The sequence below is a fragment of the Bos taurus genome, chromosome 29 (assembly GCF_002263795.3).
Source record: "Bos taurus isolate L1 Dominette 01449 registration number 42190680 breed Hereford chromosome 29, ARS-UCD2.0, whole genome shotgun sequence".
NCBI classification, from domain to species: Eukaryota; Metazoa; Chordata; class Mammalia; order Artiodactyla; family Bovidae; genus Bos; species Bos taurus.
The window spans coordinates 50,415,884-50,441,096 of NC_037356.1; the positions used below are offsets into that span (position 1 = coordinate 50,415,884).

At 56.3% G+C, this 25,213-nt stretch overlaps 1 protein-coding gene across 2 annotated transcripts in view; it reads right to left on the reverse strand.

Moving 5' to 3' along the window:
- Positions 1 to 1,607: 1,607 nt before the first annotated feature.
- The window catches only part of AP2A2 (adaptor related protein complex 2 subunit alpha 2), a 67,424-nt gene continuing 43,818 nt past the window's right edge, over positions 1,608 to 25,213 (reverse strand). Inside the window, 16 exon segments of one of the 2 annotated variants that reach the window (NM_001075702.1) lie at positions 1,608 to 2,001; positions 2,717 to 2,851; positions 2,991 to 3,060; positions 3,146 to 3,262; positions 3,935 to 4,058; positions 4,841 to 4,930; positions 6,354 to 6,436; positions 8,868 to 9,028; positions 13,297 to 13,470; positions 13,913 to 14,144; positions 14,507 to 14,604; positions 15,126 to 15,308; positions 16,179 to 16,316; positions 17,325 to 17,493; positions 18,482 to 18,632; positions 19,942 to 20,050. In NM_001075702.1, the coding sequence (NP_001069170.1) occupies positions 1,924 to 2,001; positions 2,717 to 2,851; positions 2,991 to 3,060; positions 3,146 to 3,262; positions 3,935 to 4,058; positions 4,841 to 4,930; positions 6,354 to 6,436; positions 8,868 to 9,028; positions 13,297 to 13,470; positions 13,913 to 14,144; positions 14,507 to 14,604; positions 15,126 to 15,308; positions 16,179 to 16,316; positions 17,325 to 17,493; positions 18,482 to 18,632; positions 19,942 to 20,050 (2,112 nt within the window). In that variant the 3' untranslated portion in view covers positions 1,608 to 1,923. 2 annotated transcript variants of the gene reach the window in all.

Below are 25,213 nucleotides of genomic sequence, written 5' to 3' on the forward strand. Positions count from 1 at the left end.
GACTCCTGCTGGCTCCCATGCCCTCGCGTTCAGAGCCCCCAGATCCACTCCTGGTCCCCGGGACTGGCCCGACATCAGTCTGGGCGCAGCAGGGACACTGCTGTGGCCCCAGGCCCTCCCCTCCCCTCCCCTGCAGGCCCTTGCCCCGCTCCTAGCTCAGGACCACTCTCCCGTGACACCCTCGTCTTAAGGGACCCTGCACCCCACCTGCGGCGGGGGTCGCCCTGCCTGAGCTCAGCAGGCTTAGTCTCCAGGAAGGAACTCCTGGGCCCACTTGTCCCCTAGACCCCCACCCTCTAGAAGGCGGGCCCCCGACACGCACAGTGAGTCCTGCAGGCTCAACCCACATTCTGAGTCCAAGTGCAGAGCAAAAGGCACGTCATCTGGGCACACCGAGGCTCCTGCCCTGTGACCGGGAATTGGGGCCAGATGATGGCCCGTGTCATCAGCGCTTATGGCCCCACGGGACCCTTCCCTCTAGAGACCACACGTTCCCATCAGCACCCCGGCACTGCTTTTGCTTTGCAGATGGACACTCAGCTAGAATGGTGGGTGGAGGGAGGGCATCGGCTAACAGGAAACCAGCCCAGAGCTGGGCAGTCCACAAACTGGGGCTTGAACAAAAAGCAGGACGGCCACACCATCCACCTGCCGTGCCAAGTGGCGCCACCAGCTGCCTCACACGCATAGCCTCAGGCCCCATGGCTGCACATGGAGGACTGTGCAGGGTGTCAGGTGTGGAAACCTTGAGTGGGGCATCAGCGGTATGGTGGGGCCCCAGCACCCACTTGGTGACTCCCGGAAGTTGCCTCCCCAAGGACCTGCACCCGGCAGAGGGCCGCCATGTTCCCGACCCATGTGGCGGCCCCCACGGGGCGGTGAGCAGCCTGGTCTCCCCTGGAAACCCAGGGAACGACACAGGCCCCACCTCGGCACCTCAGGGTGCAGGTGAGGCATGGAGAGCCAGGCACGTGGGGGCTGTTGCCACCTCAGGCCCGCCCCCCAGCACACAGGCCTCCCTGCTCCCACCCACCGGCCAGGGTCCGTGGCACCTCAGCCTGCAGTCGTGACCCCAACAGGTTAGGGACACTGCACAGGGAAGAGACGGCTCACCTTCCAGAATATTCTCTAGAAGCCATGCCACACCCTGCAATCACAACCGGGACCCAGCCCTGGGCCGCTGTGGTGACCATGACCCAAATGAATTCAAAGACGCGTGAGGCCAGGAACACACCCTCCAGGGCCACCAGGGACCCTCCTCCCCCTGTGCACACCAGGACTCAGTCGGAGGGCCTTACAAGCCTCCCTTTAACAACACAGTGCTGGGGAGGGACGCCGCACTCAGTCTAGGCAGGACAAGTTTTCCCTGACAGTCACTGAGAACACAACCCCGTCTTAACTTGTAGATGCAGAACTCAGCCTCCACAGGCCCCCAGGCCTCTAGCAAATACACCCACAGCCATGGCAGCCTCCCCATCACCCATCCAAGCAGCCGAGATCTAGTCCTGCAGACAGAACACTGCCTCTCCTCTGAGGGCATCAGAGATGAACTACCAATAAGAGACACGGCACCCTGAGAGAATTTCAAAAAACACTTTCCACTTCCATTTGAACTTCTGATTTCCCTTTAATGTGCAGACTTAACCACAGAACTGTCTTTGATTTCTGTAAGAGTTGATCCCGGGAGCCATGCCCTTCTTCCTGACTCGGCAGGCTGGCTGGGTCCAGGCTGAGCCTCCTCTTCCTCAAGGGCACACAGGCTCCGAATCCATCCCCAGGAGGGACGAGGCCGAGGGGCGGGGCTGGGAGGCGCTGGGGGCTGCAACGCCGGGCAGGGCACGGACCTGCAGCTCAGCAACAAAGACAGCGGTGGAGACGAGAAGAGATGCACAGACGGGAGCCTGACGCTCCGCCCTTGCTGCTTTAAAACTGTTCTGACAGCAATTCACACAACCTCTGAGAGACAGTCTCCCTGCTCGTCCGCAGTGTCAGTCGGTACATCTGGAACAGAGAACACAGCAGGTAGTGGTGGGGTAGGGGCGCTCCGGGCAGCGGACCACCTTGGGGCCAGGCCCTGACGAGCAGCCCCCAAAGGCCCTGCTCAGCCCTTCCCTGAAGGCACCCAGTTTGACAGACTCAAGCATCAAAGGCACTTCCCGCTAAAATAAAAGCTTGACATAACAAGCACTCGTGTACATGGGGGCCAACTGGAGCCTTCAAGCACAGCTGCTGGGCATCAGGACCGCACTGCGGCGGGGCAGCAACGCTGACGGTGCCTGGACGCCATGAGCCTGCCAGCCCACCCGGGTGGCACCCATGAGAAATGAAGCCACATGCACACAAAGGACACCCGGTGTTTGCAGCAGCCCCAGGTCCACGGACAGGCGTGCTGGGCGAGCCAACAGTGCCCTCCCCACAGGGAGACACACGTTCCACAGGGCCCCCACGGACACGGCAGCAACAAGCGCCTGCCGAAGCGGGGGCCCCACGCCGCAGAGCGCAGCCTCCCGGGAGGCCAGGGCCGACGAGGTGCCCAGGAACTTCGTGGAGCAATGGGGTGTCTCGTGCGCCAGTGGGCGGCGGTGGTGGTGACACAGGTGTGCGCTGCTGTGCAGCGCACCAGACGACCAGCCCGGGACCCGCCCATCTCCCTGTGCATAAACTCCACTGCAGTAAACACCACTCAAGCGTGTTCAGTGACGTCACAGGGCTATACCTGGGCTTGCAGGTTGGGCTCCAGACGCAGCAGGCACCCAATCTGGGCGGTCCTGGTGTGTATGATGCCGGCGCCCACAAAGTTCGCAGGATTAGGGTCGACTTCCTCCAGGAGCGCAGAGCCAAAGCCGATAATCTGGGAAGAAAGGGGAGAAACAGGAGCCCATGGCACCAGCGCCAGCAGAGGGGAGCGTCCTCCAAGAGGAGCACACACCAGCCTCCTGAGAGGGCCAGGCCACGCCCCGACCTAGGAACGCCCATCGCCACACGGGTACCTTGGCCTTGGTGACCTCTGTGTCCATCGGGTGCTTGGCCTTGAAGATGCTCTGCACCTCCTGCTGGGGGCTGTGGGGACAGAGCAGCCGTCCTGTCAGCGGGCTGCAGCCTGGGCCCCGCCCACCTGCCCACCTACGGACAAGCTGCCACTCACTTGCTCAGCTGCTTCCAGCGCTGGAAGAAATCCTGAGAAGCCATTTCCGTGGGCTGGAAAAACTTGTTGAGTGTGATAGGCAGCTTCACAGACACATTCTGAAAGGTTCCCCCGTACCTGTGAGCAACACAGAGGTCCCCTGGGAGGAGTCCACAAATGCGCAGAAAACCCGAGACTCGGCCAGGACCAGATCCTGAGTGCGAGACCCCTGGGGCACAGAAGGGCGGCCCGGGGCCCCAGGAAGACTGTCCATCTCCAGCACACAGTCATCAAGAGCCAAGGACACTGGGAAACACACCCTCAGCCAACGCTGCCAGATTGGTCACAATGACCACGGACAGTTGCCACCTCTTCTCGTTCCCCAGCAGTCCAAGTCAGTTTAAATTGCGTGGGTCGTTCCTTTTTTCCATAAAATGACTAAAGAAGAGTGCCTACAGAATGAAACAAAATTCTGCACATCTATTTCCCTAGATATTACACGGTACACTGTCTTCAGGTCTCTACGTAGCTCATGTTTCAGAGCATGCTTTTCCAAAGTTTAACGTTACAAATACCCAACAGCGTAGCCTGGTCACTCACTCTACTGGTCACTGAAAAACAGCAGGAACGAGCACAGCAACAACACAAACATGCCACAAAGACAGGCAGTCTGTGTGTGGGGCGTGTGACACAGAGCACGCACCCAGGGAGGACCCTCACTGGCACTCCTGCGCAGCCGGCCTCCGGGCAGCAGGCCCCCGCCACGGCACTGACAGCTACAGCCACGCACTGTCCTGGCCTGACACCCACCTGAACTGGATGTTGAGGACCGGCGCCTCCGTGAAGTCAGACACACACTCGATGTTGACCGCCTGCTGCACCTGTGCGCCCCCATCCACAGTTGGGTCCACGGGCTTGGTCTGCAGGCTCAGATGTGCGGGAGTCAAGGATGCCAAGGGAATGAGGGCAATGCAGCTGAGCCCTGCGGCCATAGGGGCGCCAGGAGGGGCTCAGCAGGACAGAGCACTCATCCTGCCTGCAGACAAAACCTGCATGCTGTCTTTAACGGCTAGCCACAAACACTGAGCATCAACAGTCTACGTTTGAAAGGTGTTTATCTTAAAAATAGATCTTAGGAGGAGAAGGGCACAACAGAAGATGAGATGGTTGGATGGCATCACCAACTCAATGGACGTGAGTTTGAACAACCTCTGGGAGTTGGTGGTGGACAGGGAAGCCTGGTGTGCTCCACTCCACGGGGTCGCAGAGAGTCAGACACAACTGAACTCACTGAAAAATAGATCTGGTCTGAGGTGAGGAGGTTCCTGCTTCACACAGTTTCTCCAAAGAAGGTGGTGTCCTTGGCGGTCAAGTTCGGCTGCCCACCCCTCACTATCTGGGAGTCCATCCTCCCAGACAGACCCCTACATGGCGAGGCTGACGGACGGGAGGCGCTCATGCCCAGCCCTGCTGTCCGCCAGGGCTGTCTGCGACTGCAGCGGGTCCCGGTGCCCCAGCCCTGGCTCTGCCTGGGGACTCCTCTAGGGACAAGAGGCTGGAGCGCGCCTGCAGGCAGTTCTCAGGGTTATGGACACACAGCCTGAGAGCAGTCAGAGACCCTGAAGCTGCAGGACCAGCCCCGAGAGCGTCTGTCCTCCCAGTCCATCCTCCCACCCACTCTGCCTGTGGCCCGAGGGGCAACAGGACCAAGGATATTGGCCTGGAGGTCGTCCGAACAGATAAGTGTCGGAGTAAAATTCAGGAACTGTGTGGAGGTCTTGTTACCATAAAATATGAACATCCGACCTGGAAGGAAGCAGAGCAGCTTGTTCACAGGGCGCATCACAGCCCCTGAGCTGCAGGGGGAGAGCAGAGCCCCCAGCCCACCCCGACTGCACCCCGAGCCCTCGGCCGTAGCGTGGGGAGCCCTGTGCCATCAGAGCAGAAGATGTCACGTAGGCCTCCGTGAACGTCTGCGCCCGTGGAGGCCAGGATGGAACATGACCTCACACCTCCTAGAGCACATGCAGGTGTGCATGGTTCCCCCACGGTGTAAGGAACACCAAGCGCCTGGCTGACCCCACGGCAGCCCAGAGTTAACGCCTAAGCTCCACGTGAAGTTCTGAGTTTCAGTGAGAAGAGTCGGGGTCCCTGCGGGGCAGACACACCGCCTCCTCCCTGCTTACTCCCCACTCGCTTCCAGGACAGGCTCCAGGAGGGTACGGGGAGGGGGCTATCCCAACAGTCAGCCTGTGTAATTTTGGGGGGGATATGGGGGGAGCAAAAACAGCTTTTTTAACAAGTGTGGTAAAATATACATACCCTGCAATTTACCATCTAACCATTTCCAGTCGCACAGCTTGGGACACTAGAACATTCCCCTGGCTGTGTTACCTTCCCCACCATCATCCCCAGAAATCTGTTCATCTTCCCAAATGGACACGCCATCCCCACTGGACACTCACTCCCCTCCCCACATGGCCTCAGCCCCCGGCCCCCAGTCTACTTCCTGTGTCTATGGATGAGACCCCTCCAGGGACCTTTTCTGGGGGAAGTCAGACAGCATCTGTCCTTCTGTGCCTGGATTATTTCTCTGAGCATCACGTCCTCAAGGGTCATCCACGCTGCAGCCTGTGTCAGGGTTTCCTTCCCCTGTAAGGCTGAGTAACACCCGTGGTGGGTTTACCCCACATTCGGTGCACGCACTCATCGGGTGGGCACTGGGGCTGTCTCCGCCTTCTGGCGACTGTGCATGATGCTGCTGTGAATGTGGGTGTGCAAGTGTCTGCTCAGCCCTGCTTTCTTGTCACATCTTTTGGGTAAACACCCAGAAGAGGAAAGGCTAGGTCACGTACACGGTGATCCCACTTTTAATCTTGTAAGAAACCTCCACTGTTTCCGCAACAGCTGCCCCGCTGACAGGCCTACCAACAGCGCGCAGGGCTCCGGTCCCTCCCGGCCGCCGGCGCTGGCTCCGCGCTCACGGCAGCCGCTGCGGGTGTGAACACACCTCAGTGTGGCCTCACCACATCCCCAGGTTGTTAGTGATGCAGGCACCTTGTCTAGCGCTTCTGGACACCTGAATGTCTTCCTCAAAGAAATGTCTATTCAAGACTTTTGCCCATTTTTTCATCTGGTTCTTTCCCTGTTTTTAACTTGGAGTCCTTTATATATTCTGGAAACTAGACCCTTAAAAGAGACGTTTTCATTAAAGAAGTAAAACGCATACCTAAATTCTGCCGAAACTCAGACTTCAGTCCGATCTGAAGCAGCTGGTTTTCAAACAACACACCGTTATTTTTACAGACAAACCTGGGGACAAGGGACAGCGTGTGAGTCACTCAAAGTCACCCAGTGAAAATACCAAGGTAAGTTCTGAAAAAGGGTTTAAGGAACACGAAGGCTGGAAACCTTCTCTGGGACAGAACGAGAAAAGCAGGCGACATTCCAATGGGCACTGCTGCAAGCACCCCCGCAGACAGGAGGTGAGTCGAGCGGGGCCCTCAGTGGCGGGTCAGCCTGCTTTCCGTGACAGTGCTGCTCACCTGCCCGCGGCTCCCCACTGACACAGGCACCCCCACACACCCCCGCACCGCCCGGCCCTCCCCTGCTCCCCTGGCCCCTGGTGCTGGCAAAGCTCCGTGGAAGACAACGAAACCAGAACACCTTCTCACACCACACGCAAAATGAACTCGAAGCAGGTGAAAGACCTGAACGTGAGACCTGAGACCACTGAACTCCTAGGAGAGAATATGGGCAGAGCGCTCTTTCACATAAATCACAGGAGGTATTTCCCTGGATCAGCTTGGGGCAAAAGAAACAAATGCAAAAACAATGGGATCTAATTAAAAGCTTTCACACAGTAGAGAACCATCAGCAAAACCCACTGAACGGGAGAAAACATCTGCAAACGGCAGAACCAGCGCAGGGTTAAGCTCCAACCATACAGACAGCTCATGCAGCTCAAATCACAGCAACCAAGCCACCCAATTAAAAAAAGGGCAGAGGACCTGAACCGACACTTTTCCAAAGAAGACATACAGACGGCCACAGGCAGGTGAAAAGATGGTCAACATCACTAACCATCAGGGAGATGGGGACCAGAACAATGAGGTGTCACCTCACACAGGTCAGAACAGCCGTCACCACGGACAGAGACACGTGTCAGTGAGCACACGGCGGGGGAGGGCCCGCGCACGCTGCTGGCGGGTGAGAGCTGCTGCAGACGCGGGCACGGCACCGAGTCCTCAGAGAACAACGCTAGGGCTGCCGTGAAAGGGGAAGGGCCAGTCGCAGAGTCGTGCCCAACTCTGTGACCCCATGGGCTGTAGCCCGCCAGGCTCCTCTGTCCATGGGATTCTCCAGGCAAGAACAGTGGAGTGGGCTGCCATTCCCTTCTTCAGGGGGTCTTCCCCACCCAGGACGACCACATGGCTCAGCAATCCCAGTCCAGGGTGAACGCCCGTCCACGTGCCCCACAGTCAGCACAGCACAGGTCACAACAGCAAGATACGGAAGCCACCCAAGGGTCCGTCAGTGGGTGAGTGGATACCGACGTGGGGTGTGTGTGTGTATACACACGTACACACACACGCACGCACACACATACGTGACACAGTACTACTCAGCCACGGAAAAGAATGAAACTGTCACGTGTGACAACATGGGTGGGCCGGAGGGCATTATGGGAAGAGAAATGAACCAGAGCGACAGAGACTGTGTGTCACCATTCACACGTGGAACCGAAGAACTAAACGAATGTAACCAACAGAAGCAGACTCACAGACAGAGGAGACACCAGCGGTTACCAGAGGGGAGAAGAAAGGGGGAGGGAAGCCGGCGTGGGGGTGGGGAGGTGCAGACAGGGGCGCACAGGAAGCGATCCGGACGCGCCCCGCGCTTGGGTTAGACAGCCGGTGTTCTGGAGTCTACAGAAGCTGTGAGTCACTGACATGACGCTGTAAACCAACCAACTACATCTCAATCTAAAAAAAAAGTGTTTTCAGCCACAGCCAGACGAGGAGGAGCCCTGCACAGCTGCCCGCCCAGTCACTCCCGCAACATAGGAAGCAGGCGGCGTGCGGGGCGGGCAGAGGGTGGAGGCTGCAGACCACAGCCGCCGCCACAGCCCAGGACCGAGGCCGGGCAGCTGCTCTGCTCTTGGTGGGGGGTGCCCACCTTTCATCCAAACGTAAGATTCAAGAGACAGAGGCACAAAGAGCAAGCCGAGAAGAGACAGGACCCACCAAGCACTGGAGGCAGGGAGGGAGGGAGGCCTCAGGGAACCCAGCGAAGGCAAGCCCATGCAGCACTCCGCCAGCCCACAGCAGGGACACCGATGTGGGACACCGGTCACACAGGTGACGAGTGGAGAGCGGACAGAGGCGGCGCAGGAAGGGCCTGTGGGGTCTGTTGGCACAGATCCCACGAGACAAAGCAGTGACTATGCAACTGAAGAGCGCTTCTTAAACACCAGCTGGGCCCCTGGAGGGCAGCCGTGGGCATAACTGGAGGACCAGGAGCACAGTGCAGAGGATGGGGTGAGCTACAGCAAGAGCCCTGGGGCGGCCCGCTCCCTCGCCCACCTGGAGTCCCAGCTTCCTCAGTAACTGGAGACAGGGAGTCCAGGGCACAGGCCCAGCAGGGTGAGGGGCTGCAGGGATGGACGCTGGCTGCCGCCTGCCGCCTGGCTGGGACACACTCAGGAGAGAGGGAGGCCCCCTCGGGACGGGAGGCAGACTACCTGGCAAAGTTGTCCTCGGAGCCGGGAGCCAGGGGCGCAGCCGCGGAGGGCGAGTCTGAGAAGACATCCACGAGCAGCCCGCCGGAAGAGGGCGGGGGGCCTGCGGGGACAGGGGGTGCAGCCCCCAGACCCAGGAGGTCTGCCGATGGAGACGGCGTGGACTGGAAAACAGGGAAAGAGGTCAGTGCAGAAGCTGCCGGGCACGACTTCACGCAGTGCAAGTGCCTGTGCCCTCACCACCCACAGCGCCAAAAAGCAACGTCTGGTTTTAGGAACACAGCTCTGCACGTTACTGTCAAGCATCTAAGAGAGTCTTAAGAGGTGAAATGACTAAGCAGGAACCACATTAGCATGCACCCTCAAATGTCTCTAAGTCCTACTGTGTTACACAGAAAAAGTAGATAAAAGTTCTGCAGAATAGATTTCTTTTTAACTGCTTTGTTGTTTTGGCTTTTTACGTTTTGACACGAGGCAGAAGACAAAGAACAAAGTCCTTCCAACGCCCCTCTCAGACCACAGGAGACGCAGCGTGCAGCTCATCAGTCACTCACGGGTCCCCTTGCCCGCTGCACAGGGGTGGCACTGCCCCTGCCCGGGCACACAAGTTCCAGAAGCCCGCAGGGTTCTTATGATCCTGAGGATCATGTTGAAGCAAGAACCCGGCCTGTGAGAACTCATTTGGACCCTCCTGCGGGCCAGCGTCCACTTACAACTCCCGAGTCCCTCCTGGAGTCACTGCGTGCCTGCAGTGAGCACCACGCTGGTTCTGGAGCACTCATGTTTAAGAGCCACCCCTCCTCTCTCCAGCACGCGGACGCACCCAACCCAGGCAACAGCCCGTCTGCCCTCAGGTTATACTGAGGACTTACACGTGGGGACCATTCGCAGGTGTTCAGTCACTCAGTAGTTACCGACTCTGTAAGACCGCACGGGCTGCAACATATCAGGCCTCCCTGTCCATCACCAACTCCCAGAGTTTACTCAGACTCATGTCCATTGAGTCAGTGATCCCATCCAACCATCTCATCCTGTCATCCCCTTCTCCTCCTGCCTTCAATCTTTCCCAGCATCAGGGTCTTTTCAAATGAATGAATTCTTCACATCAGGTGGCCAAAAAGTATTAGAGCTTCCATGTCAGCATCAGTCCTTCCAATGAATATTCAGGACTGACTTCCTTTAGGATTGATTGGTTTGATCTCCTTGCAGTCCAAGGGATTCTCAACAGTCTTCTCCAGCATCACAGTTCAAAAGCATCAATTCTTCGAAGCTCAGCCTTCTATCTTTATGGTCCAACTCTCACATCTGTACATGACTACTGGAAGAACCGTAACCTTGACTGTACAGAACTTTGTTGGCAAGCTAACGTCTCTGTTTTTTACTATACTGTCCAGGTTTGTCACAGCTTTTCTTCCAAGGAACAAGTGTCTTAATTTCATGGCTGCAGTCACCATCCGCAGTGATTTGAGAGCCCAAGAAAATAAAATCTGTCAGTGCTTCCACTTTTTCCCCTTCTACTTGCCAAGAAGTGATGGGACCAGAGAATCCCATCGACAGAGGAACTTGACAGGCAATAGTCCAAAGGGTCACAGAGTTGGACACAACTGAAGCAACTCAGCACACACACAGGATGGGACGAGATGGCACCTAGTTTTTGAATGTTGAGCTTTAAGCCAGCATTTTCCACTCTCCTCTTTAACCCTCATCGAGAGGCTCACTCTTTACTTCCTCTTCACTTTGTGCCATTAGAGTGATATCATCTGCTTATCTGAGGTTGTTGATATTTCTCCAAGCAATCTTGATTCTAGTTTGTGATTCAACCAGCCCAGCATTTCACATGATGTACTCTGCATAGAAGTTAAATTAGCAAGGTGACAATATACAGCCTTTCCCAATTGGGAACCACTTCGTTGTTCCATGTCCAGTTCTAACTATTGCTTCTTGACCTGTATACAGATTTCTCAGAAGACAGGGAAGGTGGTCTGGTAGTCCCACCTCCTTAAGAGGTTTTCCGGTTTGTTGTGATCCACACAAAAGCTGTAGTGTAGTCAATGATGCAGCAGCAGATGTTTCTCTGGAATTCCCTTGCTTTCTCCATGATCAAATGTTGGCAATTTCATCTCTGGTTCCTCTGCCTTTTCTAAATCCAGTGTCTATATCTCAAAGTTCTCGGTTCACATTCTGCTGAAACCAAGCTTGAAGGATTTTGAGCATTATCTTGCTAGCATGTGAAATGACAATTGTGAGGCAGTTTGAACATTCTTTGGCATAGAACTTCTTAGGGACTGGAATAAAAACTCATCTTTTCCAGTCCTGTGGCCACTGCTGAATTTTCCAAACTTGCTGGCATACTGAGTACAGCACATTAACAGCATCATCTTTCAGGATTCAAAACAGCTTAGCTGGAATTTCATGACCTCCACTAGCTTTGTTCACAGAAACGCTTCCTAAAGCCCTCTTGACTTCACACCCCAGGATGTCCAGCTCTAGGTGACATCCTGGATGAAACCACGACCTCAGCACAAGTTACTACTTATCTCCCTTTTAACATCTGGAACACTGCACTGCACTTCTTAGACAACTACATGTGTAGGCAGATGATCTCATGTATGGATTCCACACGAAGACAAGGAAGTGTCACAGAACACACGTGTGCAGAGAGGCCGTGGGTCTGGGAGGCCTGAGGACTCACGGGCGGCAGCTCGCGAAGGCCCAGCCACAGTAGGAAGCGGGCTGGTGGGCAGGGTGGCGTCAGATGCAGAACAGGCCAGGCTGGAATCCCCAGGAGAAGGGAGGGCCCAGAGGACCGGTGGGGAAGGATCAGCAGAAGCTTCGGTGCGGCTGGGGAGTCTGGGGGACAAGTCACAGGCATCCCCGCCCACCAGCCAGGTTGCTGTGGTTGCTGGGAGCCTGCCCACCAGCTCAGGGGCTGCTCCCGGGGGCCCTGAACCCCTGTTGACCCCACCACCTGCTGCAAGACGTCTACCGCTGGTTCCTGAAGAGCAGTTCAAATGCTTTCTAAGGTAGAAAAGCCCTTTTGTCCCACTAAGTCAAATGTGAACACACAAAAGCTAGGTGGTTCCTTGAGGAGATCCCCCAGGATGCCAGCTCCCTCCCCAGACCCCTTGCAGGGCCTCCACCTGGCAACACTGGAGTCACTCCCTACACCGGTGACCTGGCCCTCTTCTGAGGACGCGGGGAGACCCTCCCCAAGGAGCTGGCCTGGTGCACAGTCTGCACAGGTTACAGCTGCTCAAAGTGCTGCAGACCATGGCGGGGCAGCTCTGGGCTCCCCTGCCAGCCCAAAGCCCAGGGGACAGGCAGCCTGCAGACACCTCCACAGATGCACAGACAAGCATCCCGGAGCCACAGGAGCCGAGCCCCCCGGACAGTCCCAAACAAAACCACCTCCAGGGGGGACGTGCAACCCTAAGCAAAAGGGATTCCAGCTGATGCTACACAGAAGTGAAAGGCATAACAGGTTCCCCAATAAAACCCAGATATCTCAGCGCCACTTCAAGGTGGGGCCTCCCCTCTGAGTTTGGAGGCAGAAGCCCTGGGACGAGAATCCCACGCAGGAGGGACCCCGGCCCTTCTCTGCCCTCCTGCCTCACCTCCCCTGCCCCCATCAGACCACCTGAGCCCTGGGGACACACAAGAACTCCGTCCCCAGGACCACCCTGGGCACCTCTGCAGAGCCGGCGCCAGGTCTGGGGTGGGAGGTCCTGACTGTGACGGGCCCCAAGCCCAGGGCCAGGCGTGAGCACAGGCTTCACAGTGGGCCCGGGGTCAGGTGAGTGCCCCCACACGTAGAGCGCCAGGGCTCACACACAAGCATCCCGGCGCCATACATAAACAAACCACCCTGGCCCCAGGCTGCCCATGCACGAGCACGCGGCACCTCTACCCCGGGCGCATCCTCACTGGGGCCGCCGGACAGTGTGAGCAGCTGGCCACATCGCCGGACCAGCATCCAGGGTGGGGCCTGCTCTCCAGGCTGCCTCCCGACGCGGCAGCCACAAAGCCCGCGGTGGCTGGGAGCCCCCCCAACGGGGACAAGAGAGGAAACACAGCTCTGAAAACGGCGCCTTCCTCAACAGACATCAGAGGGCACGTTCTCAGGGCACTTGTATGAACAGGGAGCTCGCTCTAACCCGCTCACTACTGGACCCCAGGAGGTGGAGGCCCTGGATACCAGCCCGGGCTGGCAGGAGAGGTCCCCATGCAGCCGTCACCCAAAAATGACCACATTTTCCAAATCCAAAGCCAAGAGGAGACGTAGGAACTGACCGTGGACCCCAGATGACCGTCTGACAGTCTAACGACAGACACTGCGTCTGGGTCAGCCCACCCAGGACACCATCCCGGGTCCTGAACCTCGGGCACCAGGCGCCCCAAAGCTTGTGCAGGCGGGGCCCTCGGGAGGACCCACCACGGCGCTGGTGCTGGCCAGGGCGGGCTCGGGGCCCCCGTTGACATCGGCGCTTCTCTCCCGCTTGGCCTCCTCCAGGTCGGTCACGGTGCTTGGACCCTTCTTCTTCTTGAGCTTGGCCAGGATGGAGGACTCGCGCTCTGGAAAGGGGGGCATCTCCTCCAGGACAGTTGCCTGGTGGGAAAGGAGCCCAGGTCAGCAGGGCACAAAGCCCCACGGCCTCCAGCCCCTACCCAGGGCAGCCCAGGGATGGGGGCGGGGGGACGGCGGGACGGGGGGAACGGGGCAGGGACGACAGGGGGGAACGGGGCGGGGACGGCAGGGACCAGGTGGCCCAGGGATGGGGTGGAATTGGGGGAATGGCGGGGACAGGGGGGATGGGGGGGATGGGGGAGGACGGGGGGATGGCGGGGACCAGGCAGCCCAGGAGTGAGGGGGAATGGGGGGGACGGGGGGATGGGGGATGATGGGGGGTGGGGTGGGGATGGGGGGACAGGGGGACAGGGCAGCCCGGGGATGGGGGGATGTGGGGATGGGGATGACAGGGGGTGATGGGGATGACGGGGGGGATGGGGATGACAGGGGGGATGGGAAGGGGGGGATGGGGGGGTCGCACCAGGATATCGGTGCTGGCGACGGTGCTGAGCCGCAGGTACTCGACCGCACGCTGCTGCAGCTCCACGTCGGCATTCTTCAGCTGGCTGTCACTGCGCAGCACGTCCTGGATGGTGCCCTTCACCTCCGGGAAGAGGTTCACGAACTTGATGTAGGTGGACAAGAGAAGCGCCCTGGTGGGCACGCTGCACAGGTGGAACTTGGAGTGCAGAAGGTGGAACTGGGTCAGGGGGCTGCGGGGTGGAGGGGACACACGGGGCAGCGTTACCTCTCGTCTCACGCTGCACCGCGCCCGCCCTGCCTGAGCCCCGGGGATGGGTGAGCAGGGAGCGATGAGGAGCCCCACCCTCGCCAGGACCTGCACGTTTCCAGCTCCAGGCCAAGTACAGGCTCCTCCGAAACAGCGTCGGCCACTAGCCACACCTCCTTTCTCCCAGAATCCCCGCATTCTGCACAGTTGTCCTGAACGGACGTGCCCTCACTCTGGGCTGTCCAGGACTTCAAGACGTCAGCTGGCCTCAATCAGGCCTCAGGTGAGAGCTCGGGGCACAGGACCAGCACCTGGACACAGGGCTCTGGCCCCCGGGCGACTCACCTGGACCTTGGGTCTCCTGCTATCAAGTTCCCGAACTCCCCGAGGATGTAGCCACCAACTTTGACCAGGTTCTCGTGGCAGGCCGGGGCCTGCAGAGCCTGTGGAGGAGCACGCCCTGAACCCAGTGCCCAGAGCTCACGCACAGGTAGAGGCGGCATGGGCTCAGCCTCCAGAGAAAGCGGCTGAGCTGCGTGAGGACCCATGAGTGCGGCCCAGGGGCCTTCCCAGGGAGCCGGCGCTGCACATGGCCTCAGTCACCAGAACCTCCTGAGCCATCTGTCCCGCTTCCAACCACACTGCCCACCCCATCCCCCACTCCTGGCCACTTCAGCAGAGGGGTCAGCAGCAGGGGAGCCCCGGGGACAGGTCCACGGTCAATCCCACCCCTTCAACAAGAGCCGCTCCCAAAAATTATGGTTCAGACCCTGGACAGGGGCGGGGGCACATGGAGGCCAGTGGGAGCCCCCTGCCCTGGGCAGCTTGCCCAGGCAGCCTCTGGCCGACCGAGAGCACCTCACCCGGGGCAGCCGTGTGGGAATCAGGGAGACACAGCACTGAGACACGTGTGGAGGTGGACGCGGGCCCAGAGCTGGCAGGGAAGCAGGGAGGGCTGGCACACCTCGAACACCGTCTTGGCGGCGTAACCCTGCACGTCGTCCCGGTTGATGACGATCTGTATGACGCGGTACCACACCTCTTCACTCACGTAGTCGCCGGCAATGCGGATCAGGTTCAGGATGGTGTCCACATACCACGTGTAGTCCACGGCGTACTTCTCTGCCAGAATGGCCACCTTCAGCACCTGCAGGGCACAGCCGCCCAGGAAGGGACTCAGGAGGGTCTGAACCCGCACCAGAGCGCCCCCAGCTGCTCAAAGGAATCTTGAAAGTTTAAGGTTCCAGGACAGACGCGGAAGGACACGCCAAGCAGAACAAGTGAACCAGTGAGATGGATTCTGCAAGAGGCACAGTGGACCCCGCCCACCCCTCCGCACTCAGCTGCCCAGGACGCACCGCGCTCGCTGGCCTCCTGCTCCAACCAGTCCTTCTCACTTGCTCCCTATGCTCTGCTGCCCGGGGGTGCCTGCTCCGGGCTGTGGGAAGCAGGCCCCTCGCCTACGCAGGCACAGCCTCCGCTTGCACGGAGCCACCCTGGGCAGCATGGACAGTGCACCCAGAGCCCGGCCCTCTGGCAGGGCGGCCCTCACGCCCACCTTGCCCCGGCCTGACCTCCCGACCACGCCCCAGAGCCCTGTCCACCTGCTGTGAGCCTTCTCTGGCCTCCACATCGACCCTCCATAACGAGCCCAGAGGCCATCCTGGAGCACCTGCCCTGTCAATGCCCTCGGCGTCAAGTCCTCCAAGCCCAGAGCTGCCCCTAAAGCTGGACACTGGAGGCCCCTCACCGCCACACTGGCCCGAGTGCCTGCATGCCCCAACCTGCTCCCTTGGTGCTGAGCTCCCTGCCTCCGGAGCCTCTGCAGGGCAGGTGCAAAGTTAGGATCAGGGCCTCTGCAGAGTGACTCCAAAAAACTGGAGCTCTACTCAAAACGCTGATAAAAAAGCTGAACAAAGCACAGCACTCTCATCCAGCCCGTAGCAGACCCCATGAAGAAGCGCTTCAGCTCAGATGCAACCACAGAGGCCCTGATGACAGAGGCCCCAAGACTCACAATCTCTTCTCGGATGGAGTAATCCGCTGTCTCCAGGTAGCTCAGCATCTCAGCCACGATCTGCTGGGCGTTGCTGCGGTCGCACATGGCGTAGAGGAGGTCCACGGCCCGTTGCCGCACACTCACATCCCGCTCCGTCTGGGGGTGAGCACAGGAGCAGCAGCGTGAGGGGTGCTGGGCGGGCATGGGGGGCTCCCTCCGTCCCAGTGCCCCCTCGGAGCTCGCCCCCTCACCATCCAAGTCCAGTGTCCTGTGGAGCCCTAACCCCACGCACTAACCACTGCCCTGGCTCCTGCTCTGACAGGCCGGCTCATGCTCTGTCCCGGGATGGGGGGGCGGGGGCGGGTCAAAGGCCACCCACTGTGTGGTCACAGACTGGCCCCTTCTGCATCACCTGGGAGCCCGTCACCGTGCCGACTCCTGGCCCCACCCCAGACCCTGAGAAGCGAGGGCGCAGCCGCTCCACAGCACTGGACAGCGGGAGAGGCGCTGCCAAGAGCCGCCACGGCCCACACAGGCGGCTTTCTGATCCAGGCAGCGACTGCAAGAGACGCCACAACCACCCAGGCAGAATTCAAAATGCCAGAAAGCAAATTCCCAACCTTTGGAAGCCCTCACGTTCAAAACTCACACCAAAAATGCCCAGTAAGTCCACGTAAACCCCAAGGAACAGGGTGAGACCTGTTCCCAGCTCCAGCGTAGGACCCGGGCGGCAGCCGCGAGCTCCCCCGCCTGCCTCTGGTTTCCTAACGTGCACGACCAGTTGTGTCTGACCCTGAGGAAACCCTCCTGAAGCAGAAGATCCTGCTCTGGAATTTGAATTCCCTGGGAAAGCAAATATTCTTTTGCCAAGAGTGAGTTTTTTGCAGACATGGACAAAATATCTTATCCTTACACGAAAAGAACAGTTTCACTGACCTCAGCTTGTCTTTCTTTTTTTGGTTTGAACCGACCTCAACTTTTATTGCAGGTCTGCCCACGTGCCAGACCCCTGGGAGCTGCCCGTGGGCACAGCCTCTCAGGGCAAAGCGCAGAACCACCCAGGGACCCACGCACCCGAGCAGACCGCCCCGGGGCCGAGCATGTAGGACCCCGGAACCCACGAGTAGCTCCCACCCAGCCTGAGACACGGGACAGTGCGCTTGCCTTCAGGGCGTTGATGACCGTCTCGATGTGCGTCTTCACGGCCTCGTGGGAGAACTCGGAGCTGGCCAGCGTGCACATGCTCTCCAGGGCCAGGTAGCGCAGGTTGGTCTCCCGGTGCTGCAGGAACTGGCCCAGCTGGTTACAGGCCCGGACCAGCAGGTTCGGCTCGCTGCACAGACGGGAGAGACAGGTGGGCAGGGGTCCCCTGCTCGGCCAGGGCTGCCGTCACAGCCACCACGGCCTCCCAGGACACAAGGCCTAACGCTCACTTTGGTCAGTACCACACGAGGACCCCCAGCGCGTTTCTCAGTGCATCCACGGGACCCACCTCCAGAGGGCCAAGGCTGGCCAGCAACCTGAGCCTCCACACCAAACTGGCCAGGGGACCCCAGTTTTCATCATGCCTTGACCAGAGGTGACACGCTCAGCCAGAGAACCTGCCTGTTTCATCCCCTAACAGCGGGATGAAAGCCCCGACGTGGAGAAGGTAAACGCAGGTGGAGATGGTACACAGAGGTCACTGGTGTTCAAGCGCCAGCTCCACGCACCCCAGGGTTTGGGGGGATGGTCTTTGCTCGCTTTTCATTCTGTCCTCGTGACGTCTGCGCCCTTCCGACACAGCCGAGACTGGTGCACCCCCCAGCAGGGGAGCTGGCTAACAGTGCCCAGTCCGTGGAACCATGGCACTCTGGTGGGTGCACCTGCTGGGACCTGGAGACACCCCCACCCCACCCAGCGCGGCCCGCACACACCTTCCTGCCACAGCCTTGACCCACGCAGCCCGTGGGACACACGCTCACACGGGTTCCTGGGTGGCCCTGGGAGCGGCTGGCTGGGTGGGATGCCCAGGAGCAGGGGGAGCCCCCGGGGGAGGCGAGAGCAGGGCACCCAGCTGTGTGTGGAGGGCGGAGGCTGAGCGCGGCCCACCTGTCGTGGTGGATGACCAGGCTGAGCGCGAGGCCCACAGCACCCAGCTGTGTGTGGAGCGTGGAGGCTGAGCGCGGCCCACCTGTCAGCACCCAGCTGTGTGTGGAGGGGGGAGGCTGAGCGCGGCCCACCTGTCGTGGTGCATGACCATGTGGAGGGGGGAGGCTGAGCGCGGCCCACCTGTCGTGGTGCGTGACCATGTGGAGGGGGGGAGGCTGAGCGGGGCCCACCTGTCGTGGTGCGTGACCAGGCTGATGGCCTCGAAGAGCACGGCGTTCTTGGCGTTGGAGTGCTGCACCTTCTTGGACTTGGGCGGCTCCTGGGCTTTGTTGAGAATCGCCTCCAGGCACTCGGTCAGGCGGCCACGCACTGCAGGGTCTTCTGGGCAAAACAGACAGCCGTTGGCGGCTCCCCGCGGCCCGCCCTGCCCCAGCCCCAGTAACCCTCGCCTCAGCCTCTCAGAAGGCCAAGGTCCCAACTCAAACCCTGAGGCTGCTTAAGTCAGAGGATCTGACGGCCAAGATAACATTTTAACACAAGTAAGAGACGCAAGTTTTTGCTGAAATATAGATTATATAAGTTGAGGAAAATAAATCTCAGTGACGTGCACAAAAAACACCTGATATGGAAGTTTGGGGGGATGGGTAGGAATGAAAGGTTTCTCCCCACTACCTGCTATCACCACAAGAAACAGAGAAAACACACGAAGAGCAACAAAAACAGAAGGGAAATTTTAAAATTTTAGTCAAAGCAGACCAAGAAAGACTAAGAAAGTAATAGAAACGTGAGAACTCCAGAAACTGCCGTGGCACTGCATTTAAAGCGCCTGTCTAACGACCACTCAGGGCGGGCCGGGCCCCCAGGCGCCGGGTGGGGGGCGGCAGGGTCCCCGAAGCCGCCAGGGGTGGGACAGGGCTGAAAGCGGGAGGAGACACCGAGACCCACCCCCAGGGGCTCCAAGTCGCCCCAGCCTGGGAGTCAGAAGGCAGCGGTCAGTTCCACCGAGAGAACGACTGCCCTGCGCGGGGGTGGAGGCCCACCGGCTGGAGGGGTGAGGCCTCATGAGCCCCGCGCCTACTCAGCTCTGCTGCAGGGTGAGCAGCTCACACTTTAATATAAAAAACACTCAGGACACAAAGTGACTTGAATTTAACAGACATACCCTGTACAAAAACAAATGAAGGCTAAAGTGTGGAGGTTACAACAAGAAAGCCATCTTTGTAGAAGGCAATTTGGAAGTGTGCAATAGGAACTCTCATGAGCGTTCTCGAACCAGTGATTCTAGTTACTTGCCATATTTTAGAATAAAACAAACATAACAATATCCATGACACGCACTTTAAAGTAACACAAACTTAACAATTTTGGATGTGAAGTTTCAACTGGTTTCAAGAATTATTTTAAAAGACTGTTTCAAAAACCCACAAGGATCTGATCCTACATGTACATAATACACAGAAGCAGAGCTCATCCCAGCCGTAATGAAGTGAGCGTCCTCGACTAGCTGCTCCAGGAAAGCCAAGAGCTGTGAGAGCATCAGAGAGACCCGGAGGACCGGAGCCGGGGCCAGGAGAGCGAAAGGTGACTTGTTAAGACTGCGTGTGTGCACGTATGCTCAGTCGCTCAACCCAAAACCTAACGCTCAAAGGCCGCAGCAAGCCCTGCCCCAGGCTCTGTGCTCGGCTGTTACCTGGGGGCGGGTAGCACTGCAGGAGCCGCAGGAGCTTGACCGACAGCCAGGGGGCCGGGACAAAGTAGTAGGTGTAATCCTGAAGGTCCGTGGAGGCCGACGTCACGATCTGCGAGAAAGCACAGCAAGATGAGATGCGGGGCTGGAGTCCCCAAGAGCCCCATGCCGTGTGCTAAGAACAGACACGCTTGTCCAGGTCTGAGGAACAGGAGCGCAGCCCCCAGCCCCAGAAGAGCCACTGCACAAGGACACCCCCGCCCCAAGGGACACAGGCCTGCGGGCACCCCGCCCTCAGGACCCAGGTCTCCAGAGCCTGGGCAGGGAGCCCCACCTTTCCCGACTGGCCCCACGCCCCACCATCCTCAGGGCCGGCCCGAGAGCACAGGGTCTCCACTCTCACCCCCACCACCTGCGCCCCGGGGTCTGGGCAGATGACACACCACACCCCGTGCACACACCCGCAAACCCACTACACGTGCCCCCAGACCCCACGGCTGGGGCTCGGAGTGGCTCCCCTCACAGGCTCGGCCTTGACACCAGGTCACCTGAGAGGGGGGAGCTCCAGGCTGGGCAGAGCAGTGGGGGGCCCAGCAGGAGCAGCCAGTGGGCAGGCGCACGGAGCAGGCCCGACCACGCCGCCAGGGACACAGCCGGCCACCCAAGGCTGCCTTTCCAGTGCCCCTCAGGCAGCTAAACCAGGCTCAGAGTTAAACTTAGAGCATTAAATGCACTTATGTGAAACAAATACAAAAACAAAAGTATTGGAGAATTAATCTCAAGGGTTTGGAAGAGACTAGCAAATTAGCCCAAAGATAGTGGAGGAAAGAAAACAATAAAGATACAAGCAGAAAGTAATAAGGTACAGAAACCAAAACAGGACCAATAAAGTCAAAAGAAACTCTTTCACACTTGATGAGCTACATCCAGCACCACAAAAGGGCAAATACCCAACACAAAACGAGGACGGGAGGCCACAGCGCAGGGCAGCAAGGGACTTTCTGCCCAAACACCTGAGCGTTCGTGCAAGTTAGCAAGCGGTTAAGAAAATGCCACTTAACAAAACAAAATCTGAGGCCTCATCACTTACTACATAAACTGAATCCATAATTAGCGGTCGCCCCACAAAGAAAATCCTTCGTTCACATGGCTTCACCAGTTAATTAATAAAATTGTTAGCAAAGATATAACAAGGAATTTCCTTAATGTGGCAAAGGACACGGATGTGGACGAAACCTGCCGATGTCATACGTGACAGCGAGACATCAAAGGCTTCCCTCCAACGTAAAAAACACACCGACCACCTCTCACATTCAGCGCTGCGGGGCACGCCCGAGCCGGAGACCAATCACCTCTCACATTCAGCGCTGCGGGGCAGGCCCGAGCTGGAGACCAATCACCTCTCACATTCAGCACTGCGGGGCAGGCCCGAGCTGGAGCAATAAAGCAGAAAGTACAAATAAACATGCACCAGGAAAGGAAAGAAGCGGTCACTGTCCACAGAACACGTGATGGAAGACAAAGGTGATCCAAAGCAACCTACATATAAACCGCCAGGTCTGACAGGTGAGTTTGGCAAAGTCGCCAACATCAAGAGCAGTAAGTATACAAAGTCCACCTGCACAAACCAGCACCGACTTTTATGATAACATTTTTAAGGTGTCACTGAGAAGAGCGTTTTTAAAATAAAGTATATAAAGATAAGTTAAACAAAAATAAAAGAACCTCTTCTTGAAAAGCTATGAAACATATTTGACAGAAATTAAAGACTAAGTAAATAGATACACCGTGGCCACAGACTCAAAACCTTAATACTGCAAAGATCTGAATTCTCCTGAAACTACAGATAAAGGTAGCCCCGTTGGGACTCTGGGGATGGGGCTCACTGGTGTTACTGGACATCAAATTAACCCAAAGTCACATCACTGGCGCCAAGATACACAGAGAACCAGAGGGGCTCAGCACAGACAGCGGCATCTGTGCGAGGGCAGGTTACTTTACTGCAAAACCAGGGTGTGCGGAGGGAGGGGCCTTCGCAGCGGTGCTGGGATGACGACACGACGCAAGAAAAGGCCCCACCACAACGTGATGCGGCTCAGCGGGACTGTCGACCTGCAGTGCGCCCTCAGAAGAGGGACAGACCACACGTTTGGGGACACGAGGCATTAACCCCAGAGGAAGCATGAGGAAGCCTGACTACATTCAAACGTGGCGTTTCTGATCAGAGAAGACTTCACCAGAGAGTGAGGTGGCAAGGCACAGAGCAGGCTGAGACTTTTAAACACAGAGCAGGCTGAACCACAGAAAGTTGCTGTCATATTTGTAAATCAGTAATGGTTAAATTTTCCAGTTTACTGTGATCCACACAGTCAAAGGCTTTGGCATAACCAATAAAGAAGAAATAGATGTTTTTCTGGAACTCCTTGCTTTTTCGATGATCCAGTGGATGCTGGCAATTTGATCTCTGGTTCCTCTCCCTTTTCTAAAACCAGCTTGAACATCTGGAAGTTCACAGTTGACATATTACTGAAGCCTGGCTTGGAGAATTTTGAGCATTACTTTACTAGCGTGTGAGATGAGTGCAATTGTGTGGTAGTTTGAGCATTCTTTGGCATTGCCTTTCTTTGGGATTGGAATGAAAACTGACCTTTTCCAGTCCTGTGGCCACTGCTGAGTTTTCCACATTTGCTGGCATATTGAGTGCAGCACTTTGACAGCATCATCTTTCAGGATTTGAAATAGCTCAACTGGAATTCCATCACCTCCACTAGCTTTGTTCGTAGTGATGCTTTCTTGACTTCACATTCCAGGATATCTAGCTCTAGGTGAGTGATCACACCATCGTGATTATCTGGGTCATGAAGATCATTTTTGTACAGTTCTTCTGTGTATTCTTGCCATCTCTTCTTAGTATCTTCTGCTTCTGTTAGCTCCATACCATTTCTGTCCTTTATCAAGCCCATCTTTGCATGAAATGTTCCCTTGTATCTCTAATTTTCTTGAAGAGATCTCCAGTCTTTCCCATTCTGTTGTTTCCCTCTATTTCTTTGCATTGATCACTGAGGAAGGCTTTCTTATCTCTCCTTACTATTCTTTGGAACTCTGCATTCAGATGCTTATATCTTTCCTTTTCTCCTTTGCTTTTTGCTTCTCTTCTTTTCACAGCTCTTTGTAATCCCTCCCCAGACAGTCATTTTGCTTTTTTGCATTTCTTTTCTATGGGAATGGTCTTGATCCCTGTCTCCTGTACAATGTCACGAACCTCATTCCATAGTTCATCAGGCACTCTATCAGATCTAGGCCCTTAAATCTATTTCTCACTTCCACTGTATAATCATAAGGGATGTGATCTAGGTCATACCTGAATGGTCTAGTGGTTTTCCCTACTTTCTTCAATTTCAGTCTGAATTTGGCAATAAGGAGTTCATGGTCTGAGCCACAGTCAGCTCCTGGTCTTGTTTTTGCTGACTGTATAGAGCTTCTCCATCTTTGGCTGCAAAGAATATAATCAATCTGATTTCGGTGTTGACCATCTGGTGATGTCCATGTATAGAGTCTTCTCCGTGTTGTTGGAAGAGGGTGTTTGTTATGACCAGTGCATTTTCTTGGCAAAACTCTATTAGCCTTTGCCCTATTTCATTCCATATTCCAAGGCCAAATCTGCCTGTTACTCCAGGTGTTTCTTGACTTCCTACTTTTGCATTCCAGTCCCCTATAATGAAAAGGACATCTTTGTTGGGTGTTAGTTCTAAAAGGTCTTGTAGGTTTTCACAGAACTGTTCAACTTCAGCTTCTTCAGCGTTACTGGTTGGGGCATAGACCTGGATTACTGTGATATTGAATGGTTTACCTTGGAAACCAAAGGAACATTTCATGCAAAGTTGAGCTCGATAAAGGACAGAAATGGTATGGAGCTAACAGAAGCAGAAGATATTAAGAAGAGATGGCAAGAATACACAGAAGAACTGTACAAAAAAGATCTTCACGACCCAGATGATCACGATGGTGTGATCACTGACCAAGAGCCAGACATCCTAGAATGTGAAGTCAAGTGGGCCTTAGAAAGCATCACTACGAACAAAGCTAGTGGAGGTGATGGAATTCCAGTTGAGCTAGTCCAAATCCTGAAAGATGATGCTGTCAAAGTGCTGCACTCAATATGCCAGCACATTTGGAAAACTCAGCAGTGGCCACAGGACTGGAAAAGGTCAGTTTTCATTCCAATCCCAAAGAAAGGCAATGCCAAAGAATGCTCAAACTACCACACAATTGCACTCATCTCACACGCTAGTAAAGTAATGCTTAAAATTCTCCAAGCCAGGCTTCAGCAATATGTGAACCGTGAACTTCCTGATGTTCAAGCTCGTTTTAGAAAAGGCAGAGGAACCAGAGATCAAATTGCCAACATCCGCTGGATCATCGAAAAAGCAAGAGAGTTCCAGAAAAACATCTATTTCTGCTTTATTGACTATACCAAAGCCTTTGACCGTGTGGATCACAATAAACTGTGGACAATTCTGAAAGAGATGGAAATACCAGACCACCTGATCTGCCTCTTGAGAAATTTGTATGCAGGTCAGGAAGCAACAGTTAGAACTGGACATGGAACAACAGACTGGTTCCAAATAGGAAAAGGAGTTCGTCAAGGCTGTATATTGTCACCCTGTTTATTTAACTTATACACAGAATACATCATGAGAAACGCTGGACTGGAAGAAGCACAAGCTGGAATCAAGATTGCCAGGAGAAATATGAGTAACCTCAGATATGCAGATGACACCACCCTCATGGCAGAAAGTGAAGAGGAACTCAAAAGCCTCTTGATGAAAGTGAAAGTGGAGAGTGAAAAGTTGGCTTAAAGCTCAACATTCAGAAAACGAAGATCATGGATGGCATCCGGTCCTACCACTTCATGGGAAATAGATGGGAAAACGGTGGAAACAGTGTCAGACTTTATTTTTCTGGGCTCCAAAATCACTACAGATGGTGACTGCAGCCATGAAATTAAAAGACGCTTACTCCTTGGAAGGAAAGTTATGACCAACCTAGATAGCATGTTCAAAAGCAGAGACATTACTTGGCCAACAAAGGTCCATCTAGTCAAGGCTATGATTTTTCTAGTGGTCATGTACGGATGTGAGAGTTGGACTGTGAAGAAAGCTGAGCGCCGAAGAATCGATGCTTTTGAACTGTGGTGTTGGAGAAGACTCTTGAGAGTCCCTTGGACTGCAAGGAGATCCAACCAGTCCATCCTAAAGGAGATCAGTCCTGGGTG